This window comes from Mytilus trossulus, chromosome 8, assembly GCF_036588685.1.
Source record: "Mytilus trossulus isolate FHL-02 chromosome 8, PNRI_Mtr1.1.1.hap1, whole genome shotgun sequence".
Lineage (NCBI taxonomy): Eukaryota > Metazoa > Mollusca > Bivalvia > Mytilida > Mytilidae > Mytilus > Mytilus trossulus.
The window spans coordinates 43,468,346-43,481,266 of NC_086380.1; the positions used below are offsets into that span (position 1 = coordinate 43,468,346).

General features: G+C 31.5%; 1 protein-coding gene across 1 annotated transcript; it reads right to left on the reverse strand.

Moving 5' to 3' along the window:
• Window positions 1–231: 231 nt before the first annotated feature.
• Window positions 232–11,149, reverse strand: LOC134681927 (uncharacterized). The gene is made up of 2 exons (XM_063541554.1): window positions 11,105–11,149; window positions 232–1,677 (listed from the first exon to the last, which is right to left on the reverse strand). The coding sequence occupies exon 2, from the start codon at window positions 1,566–1,568 to the stop codon at window positions 597–599; it is 972 nt and encodes a 323-aa protein (XP_063397624.1). The 5' UTR covers window positions 1,569–1,677; window positions 11,105–11,149; the 3' UTR covers window positions 232–596.
• Window positions 11,150–12,921: the final 1,772 nt, after the last annotated feature.

The following is a 12,921-nucleotide window of genomic DNA, read 5'->3' on the forward strand; positions in this document are numbered from 1 at the left end:
ATATACACTTTAATATGAATGTGTAAATTATCTTTTAGGGTTAAAATATGTTGATGATGTCATACCAACATTTACAGTGACCTTTTTGCAAAAAAAAGGGTCCAGAATCTTTTTATTGCTACAGACAGTCGCAAACGAACATTTCTGTGAAAAAATATTTGTACATTCTTGACAAAAAAAATCAGTATGTCTAATACATAGCAGAAGACAATTAAACCAGATTATCGAGAATTTAAGATCCATGACAGAGCATAAGTCGCCACAAAATAGGACTGTAACCCTGTTGGCTTTATGGAATCAGCAGTATTCAGTCTGTGTGTACTTACAGTTATTACTTAATCCCTTTTTAATATCTCCTAGATCCATTGATATTATGTGTTTTAAACAATTGACACAAGCAATTAGGATATTGATTTCACCGCTTTACAGATAATTGTTTGATTCCATAGTGATGTATTGATAATATTTGTATATATTATAGATTTATAAATACATGGCATTTACATAATATGCATACAAACACTACCTTAAGATTATTGGTTCAACAATAACAAACAAAATATGTACATTGCACATGTGTACATGTATATTGCATATTAATTCGGAGAATTAGATCCTTTAATCACCAAGGTTGGTGTAGCTTGTGTCCTATTTGTTAACCTCGGCCGCGGTGATAGAGATCTTGAAACTGTCCTCTTTGTCGTTAAATGATTTGACGTTTGACCTCTAGCTGTTGATCTTGGCTTACCACATGTAATTGTCAAAGGCTTTATAATTGAGTTACTTCCCTTTTCAAAAGTAGCATCGTCATCTTGCTTAATGGCATCTACAATACTGCTTTCGGAATGACTAAAATTAGACTGTATATTAGGAGTAAGAACTGTGACGCACTTCCCATCTTGGCTCCGTCGTTTCATCATTGGTGATGGGACTTCTAAACTATTCGAGCTAGCACTTCTTTCTGGTTTCTTTTGAGCATATTCCGGAGGACCCTGAACTGGTTTCCCCACTGGTGGAAGTCTTTCATCACATTTTTCAACTTTGATATGGGGATTACTACCAGATTGCTCCTCAATCAATGAAACATTTTGGTCCTCGTTTTCATCTTCAAAATCTTGGTCGGACCGAGGTGCAGGGGAATAAAACATTTTCCTATAATCCCTCCCATCAGATGGAGATGTAGACCTCATGTCTTGTCGAAGTCCTAACAAATGATTATATCCTTTTTTATAGTCCGATTGTTTTGGATTGTTTGCATCCACAATCTTTTTATCATCCTTACCGGCAGAAGCTATCGTAACTTGTTTTGGTTTAAGAGGTGGTAAATCAAAAGTTTTAACTAACTTTTCACTTCTTTTCATTCTGTTTGCAGACTGTAACGACACGAGTCTCATCCGATAATTTATTGTGTTAATTTTATCAATTACATCTTTGGATAACCGCCGTAAATCTCGGTCCAAAGTCCAATTATAAAATGAACATCCTTTTAGTATAGCATGTCCAGTTTTGCTACGAACGATACGTACATCAACAAATTTCTTTCTGCTATTTCTACCTTCGTATCCCATTAGTTCCAGGTAAGTTAATTGATCAGTTTTCCAATAAATAGGTTTTCGTTGAAAGATCCAATAGCCGAGTCAATATTACCGCACTGGTACCTTTAGTTCTTTTACAATTCTGTAGAGGAAAGAAGTCAATTTCAACAATAAAATGTTTGGTATTAAAATATCATTAATATAAAATCTATCCATGATCCACTATGCAGATCAAAAGGTAAACACGCTGTCGACCTTGAAACATTTTTGTTTTATTTTATTCAATGCAATAAGGTAGGTTATCATAGAAAGGCTGATGTCTAGACAAAATAATACATTTGATATCCAATAAACCTCTTAGATATGATAAGTGTCATAATAGTGCCCTTGCAACCTCAAATTAAGAATATTCGTCAATTCTTTAAATTATATCATTTATTGATATTAAATTAAATCCCATAAAATAAATTTTGATTTCAGAACATGTAAATATAAAATCTCTATGAGACGTCAATCAAAGCCATAATATACATTTTTCTGCAGAAATAGCAAAGTATGATCTAACGCGTCACAGAAAAATGATTTATTGACACAAACATAAATGAAGACGACGTCGTGTGACAATATATCTGTTAGGGTAGGACTGATACTCATAAATGTGAAAAGTTAAATATTATTTATTTCTTCTTATTTAAACGTTTGATCATAAAAAATCTATGTTGTTTGGTAAAACAACGATCACAGCTGGTTTTATTTGACACGTAGGATTATAAACATGAGATGAACTACTCATTAGCAAATAAAATAACCCATATCATTTCATTCGTGTGTTTTTGTAATCTAGTAAACCCTTATGTAAGAGTAAATTACTTTCCTTGGCTGATATTTATATATGCTCTTTTATGTACTTTTTATGGTGTACCGATGATACTTAATTGATTTGATATATCTGTGTCACGTACTCAGTTTCTGTTAAATAAAAAAAACATGATGATTTAATGAGTAATACTCACATTTTTGCACGGCAACAGTTGATATTGAAATAATCACAGCAAAACGTAAAGAATTTATATTTTTAGAGGTTGGCATTTGTAAGGTTTTAAAGTGTGTGTTCATTATTAGAATAACGACGATATCGCTTACAGTACTATTTCATGGTTTACACATAAGTTTTAAATATTTTAAATGTTTTTTATTTTTATTTTATTTACAGCACTGGATCAATAACGATGCTGTTGGACTATTAGTCCCCAGGTGTATCATACTAGGCTTAGTAGTTGGTATTTTAACATGTTTTTAGACTTTTATTTGAGGTATATTTTCACAAAACAGCTCTTTAACTGTATCGGTTCTTATACATCCGCGGCTTTCACACATGTTTCTTGAGCGTTCCTTATTGGTGTGAATGCAGTAAATACGAAGTATCTAATTTGAAAGAAAGACTGGTAAGTCATGCATCGATTCGAAGGAGATGTGCATCCTGTCCAACCTGACAGTCTTGTTTTTTTGGTATTTTATGCTATTTCCTCAGATTTTGTTTGTTACATTGTACCTTCATTTCTGTTTATAATCGATGAATGAAATTTGAAAACAGATAAACTACAAAGATATCAAACAGACCTTCAACTTTTGGTAGTAGAAAAAACTTGTGCAAATTATTCTACTAGCGATTTATCTATATATAAATGTAAACTGAATTGTAAATAATCACATCTTGTATATGGATTATAATGTCACCTTTGCGGATTGGTATATGTACCACATCTTCCTATATCTTAACGAAATGAAGAATTAATAACGTATGTGCGGTCATAGGTCTTACATTAACAACAATGTAATTGACATTATATAATAAACACAATGCCGTCTTCTTGTCATAGAATATGACATCTTATAATTCGACATTTCACCCAATTTATTCTTACGAAACTATGATCTTATTACCATTCATGAGTATCTAATTATAATCGCCAGCTTTTGGTATGTCATCGTGCGACTTAGAATGTATTTGTTTTTATTGTGATTTGTAGGCTGGTTTTTTTTTTTTTATTATTTTCGTCTTTTTTCGTTTATTTCCATTTGGTTGCCAGATCGTCTTCGGTTTTAGACTTTGAATGATCCTTAAGTGAATCGTAGTTCGCCCTCTTTTGAAGATACATAAAGCATTGAACACTATCAATATAACGAAAAAATCTGAACCAAAAATATAAAGCTACTAGAAAAGTCATATTATTATCTTTACAACATGTCTTATATGACCAATTGCAATGCTTCTTTCAAAAACAAATTTCCTGTGTTTCCTCTATACCAATTTCTTATATTAATGAGACCATGAAGGTTTACGTTAGTTTTTACCATTTATTAGGTGTATAATGTACCATATATTTGACTTTTAGAAATACTCACATAAATTAGGTAATAGGGGTTAGTAAGTCAATCATTTCTTTTATATCTGTATTTTTGGTACAATTTAATGAATGCACGAAGAAATTTTTTTTTAGTGCGTCGGACTCGCTTTTCATCTACTTAAAACCAAAATGTGGTGCTCAAATTAAAACAGTTGGATGATTAAATCAATTTTAAAGTTGTAGATCATTCAATGGAAAAGATCAAACTTTCAATTGTGCCAAATCAGCCTCAGGGCCTTTATGCCCTCGGTTAAATAAAAACAGAATTGTTTGAATAACTTAAATAAATTTATATATATCAAATTTACAGCAAATGACCAAATCAAAAATATGTATGTCAACATCAGGGATGAGTGTTGATTTCTTCTGAGCTTGTAAAATCTTCAGGGAAGAAATATAAAGGCTGATATCTTAGTACACCAGCTACATACATCGTTCTAGTGGCATTTTAATCTAATGTTTTGATGGCAAAATCAGTGGATCTATTTACCGAAAATGACTGATAAGACAAGCATTCGCCTATCGCGACCCCTATGCCTTTATAAAAATAAGTTAATCAAGTTCAATATTCGACGGTGTTCGTAGTTCAGTGTTTAACAGGTTGTGAGGATCTCATAATTCACAGACAATACCATACAGGAACTGATAAGTGTTAATGTATAACAGCTCTTTGGATTTCAAGCAATATAACCTATATTTTGCCCGCAAATGTATCTTGTTTGATTTCTATAAATAGTCAAGTTATTAAGTTTATAACGGTTCGGAAGACTATCATTTGTTTTATTTGTGCATCAAATCAGCATTTCAATTGTCTCAATAACTGTCTACGGGTAAAATGAAATAATCGTACACATGTATGTTACCAATGATTTTAGGGAAACGGTCTTTAAAAAAAAACCAGGAACTCAACTTAAGGTAACACGATACCGAATGGCATATCTCCCGATTTCCAAACTTTTTGGCACACGTGTTCTTTTTATCGAGTTACATCGGAATATGTAATAAAAAATGGGGGTCACCATTTTTGTTTTCTTGGTATTTTCATAAGAAAACGTCAATTCTGGCGTGAATTTTACCTAGTTATAGAGGGGAAATGCCCTTTTTTCGGCTCTCCTATTTAGATTTTCCAATGAATGGCTATGTTCTAATATACGGAGAAAAACCAAAAACTAACATAATATCCAGAATTGCATACTGAATCCATACACGTATCTAAACTCATAGGTCACCATCCTTGTTTTTGAGATAAATGGCTTCAAAGTTGATTGATACCCTTAGAAATGGACCGAAAACGTGTGACGTTGTTGAATGCAGAATGTAACGTTAAGGTATAACTATTCAGAGATATAGAAAAAAAGTATGTGTCCGGATCTGAATGGTGTTTATTTTATTTTCATTTCCGCTGTCTGGTTTCGTAAATTTCCTAGTAATGCAATATGCATTTTGCTGATATAATTTATTTCGTCCTGCACCTGGAAATTTCACTCACATGAATTAACATATTAATCTCGTCTGATTTTTACACCAAACGATCTTGAACTGGTTGGTTCCACGTGAATCTTATATACGATAGTTCATGCATAAATCACCAGAGTTTGGTACACGTTAAGTATGCGTAATTTTTTATAATAAGATTATTCAAATAATATCTTTCTTCTTAAATTTCATTAAAATCATGAAAAATACCTTCATATTTTTGTAAAGTTCATGTGAAAATAACATGAAAAATGTGTGATTCCTTTGAACTACTGAGTTTTTAACTCCATCATTTAAGACAATGGTGGTGTGGTTGCTTCATCCATACAGAAATAGAGTCCTTTAAAAATTTGATTTTAGAATTAGAATTGCTCGGTTTTTGATGGTTGTTTAACATTCAGTGGCGAATAGTTCATGCATGTTCGAAACGATACAATACAAGTTTGGAAACAGATGTTAAAATAAAAGACACATTTGATGCATCAGTCAAAAAAGGTTTAACATTCTGTTAGTTGTGAATATTATGAGGAAAAATAATGATTCTGATAAAATACACATTCTTAAAAACAAAACTCAAAGAAAAGTTCAAAACTTAAAAGTCACTTATCAAATGACGAATACATATAAAAAATTTGTAAGGGTTCCGCGGAACCCAGACTGAGTGTCTCGCCTACTTTTGCTGTAAATCGCAGGCTCAACCAAAATGAGGAAAAAAATCATAAAAAAATTCCTCTTGATACTATCTTATGATTGTAAGAAGCTTCTGTACAAGTTTGTTAAAAATCTAGGATAGTTAATGAATCTAATAAATGTTTTAAAAACTTTAACTGCAGACTGAGTGAATGTTATGTTTATCCGCAGAAAAAAACTAAGTCCATTTAAAAGTAAAATACGGAAAAAATGGAATTTTATTTTTACAAAATTTACTTCTGGATACTATCTTATGATCATAAACAAGCTTCTGTCCATGTTCTGTAGAAATCCAGTATAGTTTAAGAAAGTAATTAAAATTTCAAAAACTTAAACCACAGAGTGAATATTTGTGGACGCCGCCGACGACGACGACACCGACGACGACGGAATGCAGGATCGCTTAGTCTCGAAGGCTCGACAAAAATGATAAACAGCCGTCATTTTCTTCACTTGCTACATATATTAGTTTAGCGTAGTCTGCGTGCTGTAAATGTATGAGTTGGTTGCTCAGCAAGTCGGACAAACCTTGCAAACTGTATGCAAAATTTCACAAAGTTCAACAGTGTCATTTGTTGAAAAATATTTACGAAACAAATCTTGCATTCTTTATAAGTAAAACAAACTGCAAAGACGAAATATAAAAGTTCCAGCTTGAAATTCCACATGTAAGAGATGTAAGTCGGAGTCTGTGTGCCTTTCATATTTTATCAAAATTAACGCCTTATCCAGCAATCTGTCATGAACAAAAAATGAAGAAAATCCAGAAAATGTGCGCACCTTTAATATTAGTAGTAACACCAGGTACATAATTTAAACCTGGAGCAAAAAGACTAGTCCTAAATAACAAGCCGTATAAAGCCTATATACACCAAGTGCTGGATTGGCGGTAGAACGGACACGGATGAAACAACATGATGACATACGTGCTCTATTAGGATTTTGGTGACAAAACATATTTTTGAATATGCAGTTCATATAACGGAATGGTAATTTAAAGATCTAAAATGAAACATAGCGATGTAGCAAGGTAACCTCTCCGTCATTTTGTCTTTGGTGGAAAGTTGATTAATTGGCAATTTTAACGCACCTCCATATTTCATTATGATTTGAATTTTCTCTAGAAGAACAGATTTTTAAAGATTTTAGGACTTAAACATTGTTTAACACATAGGTACAAGGAGACTGAAATATTACTGTGATAATTATACTTATCAAAATTTTCCTAATTAGGGGACCAACGTTTACTAAAACTACAAATTAGAAAAAAAAGATACTCGTCCAATTACAATTAGTCACAATTTGCTTGATGTCTTTGGTTTTGATGTCGTTAAATGCATACCCCATATCTCTATATATCATTCTGACAGCCAACTGTTGTACAAATAACATGTTCCATATGTTTTTTTGTTTTATTTGTACTTGTACTGTCTCATGCTACCCCACTTCCATAATTAGCAAGTAGTAACGTAGATATTTCGAATGGCGTAAATATTCGTAAACTTTATCAATTTCTTGGAAAATTTAGAGGCAATGATTTAAATTTTAACAAATGAAGTTTCAAGTGACGAATGAAAATTGTAGGATTGATTTTTGGTTGCTTAACCATGTTAACGTCCAGTGGCAAATATTGCATGCACGTTCAGGAAGAGAACAAATTAGAGGTCAAGTTTACACTATTTACAATTATACTAGATAGATTTTTTAATAGGGGCGATTAAGGAAGATGGTTGAGAAAATTTGGACTGACACTGAAAAATTAGGGTATATTATGCTGCCTGTCTCGTGTAGACTTAGTCTATAATATTACAAAGCTAGCACTTTATTTTAAAAATGTTTCCGAAACTATATCGGATTTACTCTGTACATACCAATGAGATTGTTAACACTTGGAATGTTTTTCGGCAAAATAACCAAGTTAAACCACTTTTTTTTACATTCTATACTAACAAACTATTTTCTGTATATATATATATATGAGTTTCTGCTTGTATTGTGCTTTTTACGCCTTATTCTATTCGTATTCTCATCCAGATAAATTTCCTTTTTTCATTTTGCCCGAGCATTTTCACACGAATTAATAGTTGGACAATTCCCTGTTTTTTCACACATCATCCTAAGTTTCTTTAGATAAGATTTCTATTTTCAAAACAAAAATTCGTGGGAATACGGCGTGCATCATGCAAAAGTATTTATTGCATAAATAAACTAAGAATAAAATAATAGTGATAAAACTCAGTCTATTTTGCATAAGAACATAATTATATAGATAAATCGTGCAGATGCTTAAATATTAAAGAACCAGAATATAAATTAAAAGTAAAGTAATGCATTTTTTAAATGGTTAACAATGAGCAGAAAAATTGCCGGAAAACGATAAAGCAATCTATGATCATCTATCATCATCATCGAAAAGTTAACCGTAACGTATTGCATTAAAACTCTCGGCAAATGTTACCGTTTAAAATGTCACATAGTTATCAAAAATATAGTTTTTATTATAATTAAATCACTTTGTGATTGCAGTCAGAACCTGCTGCATTGACTTGTAAGTGTGAACGTTATTCGATAACGTCAGGAACGATAACTCGTGGCGTAACGTCATTCGGTATCGTGTTACCTTAATCTGCTTTTTTATTACAACATGTGTATGAATATGAGGGTTACATGTATCAAGAGCCGTTGAAACGTGTAAGATTTTTTTCTCACCACCGTGTTGTTTGTATAAAGGGACACAACTCCACTACTAACCTAATAAGGAACCTTACTAACCTAATATGGAATATACAGAATATACACGATCTCCTCGAGGTTGCTCTTAAACAATCATTTTCGCAGAAATGTATCGGAGGTAAGATAAAATGTAATATCCTAAAACATTTCAGTTGTCTTACTTAATATAAAAAATTATTTTAGACATTGCTAAAAATAATAAAATTGAGAAAGGAAATGATGAATATGTCAAAGCGACAACCACCCGACCATAGAGCAGACAACAGCCGAAGGCAACCAATGTAGCGAGAAAAACTGTTTACCAGAAACTTAAATATTAATCGAAACTATGAAGAAATAAAATGGTAAAACAAACCAACTTTTCCAGCTTCCTTTTTTATTTGTATTTTAATTATTTATTTTTTTTGTATTTAATTGAGTATTTAAATTTCGAAATCTATTAATTCTATTTATCTATAGACATGAGATAATTCAAGATATACTAACTCTACTTTTTTTTTTAGATTGAATGCATTTGAATGTAGAGTTAGAAGATCATTTGAATTTTGTCTGTATAAAAATACTTTAAGAAAAAAAATGGTTCGTTTAAAAGACATTTAATTCTAAAAACATTAAACACTAGTTATAGACATGGATCACGCGTTTCATCGATATTTTAACATTCATTGATTTAAATATTTTTATTAATCAATGACTGTGTCATCTACCATTGTGGTACCTAATACATAGAATCAATTTGACAAGGAAGGATGAATGGGCGATGTGATCCACTTAACATTAACAAACACGCATATTTTTACTTTTTTAAGAAGGTGCATAAAGGGAGTTTGTTGAAAATAGTTTGTCATATTGCTTCGAAATCCGTAATATGAGACAGCACGTAATATTTCTCTAAGATAACAGAGTGTCATCACTGTTATTACTTTATGACGCAGGTTGACTTATATTTCAGCCTGAACACTTTCGAAACGGTTTGGAGAGGAAATTTCGAAATAGTCAACTTTCAATGTTGAAGTTAAAAAAGGTCACATGCACATTTTTTGACATCTTTATATTCTTTTTTTCGAATGTGAAATTGAAAAGAGTTTTTTTTAGATTTCAATTTCATATTTCACCCTTTTTTATTTTGACTCTGCCATCTTACTGTTAACGTATTGCGGTCTCTCATACAGATAATATACAGGTCAAGTTATCGCACACTTCTGCGATGTTTTCACATGACGCATTTTTGTAAAGTGAGATTAGATTGAGAGCATAGAACTATTATGAATTTAGAAGTACTGAAATGCAGCATGATTTAAAAGACAACACTTAAAACCTCCAATTATGGTAACAAATTAAATTTTGTCAATCCAAATGTATTTTTTTCCAAATAAAACACTGTTTCTTGTTGCAATATTATTCTTTATTCTTGTGAAAAAAACATTTCCATATTTTTTACCCAACAGTGTATAAATACTGCGTCTCAAATGTAGGCAACAATGCTATGACTTCCTCTGGTCAGTTGGAATTTAACCCATGCTCCTGTTACATCGTAGCGAATCTACCATATACTCTATCATACCAGCTAGACAGCTAAACCAACTGAGCTATGTAAAATATAGTGTTTATTGGACAATCGATACCATTTTTCGATGGCTTAATCTAGACTTGTAACACAGTACACGATGTAGCTATATAGTGTGGCATGCATATCATTCGTAAAATATCATTAAAGACACCAGGGTTGACCATGGGAAAGGATGATAAATACTTGCCATGCAGTTACATAAAATTCAACAACACATCGGGTTTATCAATTGACTAACGAAAACAATATTTGTGTATAGCCAACATGGTCTAGTGGTGTATGTGGTTTTACACAGTGCAGAATGGTTTGCTGCAATTTTAAAGAACACGGTTAAAAATTCCACTGAAGAAAAGGAAAGACACACCTTTGGGACCGAAAATTTATACAGTACAAGTTATCGCACATTTTTCAATCTTATTTTTTAGGGGGGATTTGAAATCGTATTGGAAATTCTTTGATCTGATGGCAACAAAAAAAAAACCTCGTCGTTGTTGTCATTAATTTTTTGTAATGAAATTCAATATTGACATTTTTTTTTAAGATGATTATTTTCAATTTTTTAAGATTTAAACGTATTTGTCATTGTCTTTTTTATACTCTGATACAATTCAAATATCAGAAAAACAGAAAAATGCGATAGGAGACATGATATTTTGTTTTTAACTTTTTTAAAGATGTTCATAAGTTCTTACCGTCTACAGCCTGTTCACGCAATATATGTTTGTGTACAATGGTTTTTAAGTACTGTTTTCTAATGTTACGTAGTGAACATACATATATATATATATAAATATATTCATTTAAATGATTCAGTAGTTCAGATTGATATTAAGTTTAACCACATTTTTCAAAATATTTTAAGGTCAAAGTTGTATTTAATTTACCAATGTGAATTTCAATAACTCTCACAGGGTTGCTTATTAACTACAGATGGTTAGATTTACAACATTTTTTCTCTTTGTTGTAGAACATATAATATAGTTTTATTTTATATCGATTTAATGCCAGTTCACCTACAGAGAACAAACAAATGCATTGTTTTTGTTGTTTATTGTTCAGTTTTAAAGACTAGGAGGTAACGCCAGGGATACCGGTCAAAACAGTTACTGTAGCTATCATATAAACATTTAAAGAAGATAGATGGAGGTTTATTGTTAATATGGACCAATGGGTCCAATATAATTGTCAGCAGTTACATTTTATGTAAAACTGAGCTAGTTTCTGGGTAATAATTGTTTTAAAGTCATCTGTCAAATTGGAAACATATTTCAACATGATTTTTATGAAAATCCTTACGTTTTCCTCTTTGTAAAATCATTAAAATGTAGACACTCACTAAGTTCATAGATAAAATATTTATTCAAAAAGATATTTGGAAAATAACATGTAATTTGAAATTCAATTTCATTATTGGCTTTGTCAGAACCTATCGATCAGCAATTCAAGAAAAAAAACCGCAGGTTTCAAACTAGGTTAAACATGTGAACAATAGGCTATATATGATTTATGTAGGATTTGATATTAATTTTTCGTTTTCATTGCATAACCGTTATAATTTAAACTTACTTAAACCTAAATGATATTTAGGTCTTTTTCGCGTTTACTTTTGTAATGTCATCCCTCTAAACTGATCGTGAGTCTCCGAAAATAGATAAATCTACAAGTTAGGAGAAAACATAGTGTTGAGACATACATATTTCGTCCTTCGTGTAGTCTACCATAAGCATGATAAGAGTATTTTTGGTTTGGGTTTAAAAATCTTACTTTTTATTTTGCAATTATTTTTTTGTCGCTTTTTTCACCTTGAATTGTACAAAATGATGTATTCAAATCGTCTAGATGACAGAAATAATCAGACAGTATACACTTTAAATTGTTTATAATAGCGCCAATTAGAGAACTTTAACATTAATAGGGTATTGATGTTAATTTACTTTAATTTAAAATGAATATGCAGATAGTGTTTGTTACAAAGCTTGTAGCTGTTTTCTCATAACAGAATCAAGAACAAGTGATAGAATGAAACGGATTAAAAGTGATATTAAAACAATCTGAAAATCACGATGGACGATGTAGCTCAGTTTAACTCAAGAAAATTACGTTCTTGCTTAAACAGCACGACAGGTGACAAATGTATTGCAAGTAGCCTATCTAAGCATCTGAGTTCATCTTTGATTTTTGGTAGGGTTCGTGTTACTTAATCTATGTTTTATGTGTAGCGTTTTGTAGATTTGATGGTCTTTCCTTCGTTTTATTAGCAGTAACTGTAGGTAAACCCTACATTTCGGAATACATAAATTTATTTTCAGGTCTATATCTGTATACAGTATTACAAGAGAACTTACACACATAAAAGAATCAATCGAAGGAAACGGGAAATAGAAAGGAGGGACAATTTGGATCGAGCTTTCCGAAACAAAAGGGCATTGCAAAGAAAGACACTCATAAATAAGTCAGCATAAACGTTGTTGTTAAATTCGATGTATGCTTTTTTTGTGCTTTTTTGTTA

What these genes read in the sequence shown, in the direction of transcription:
- LOC134681927 (XM_063541554.1), bottom strand. Translation starts at nt 1,568, where the DNA reads ATGGGATACGAAGGTAGAAATAGCAGAAAGAAATTTGTTGATGTACGT.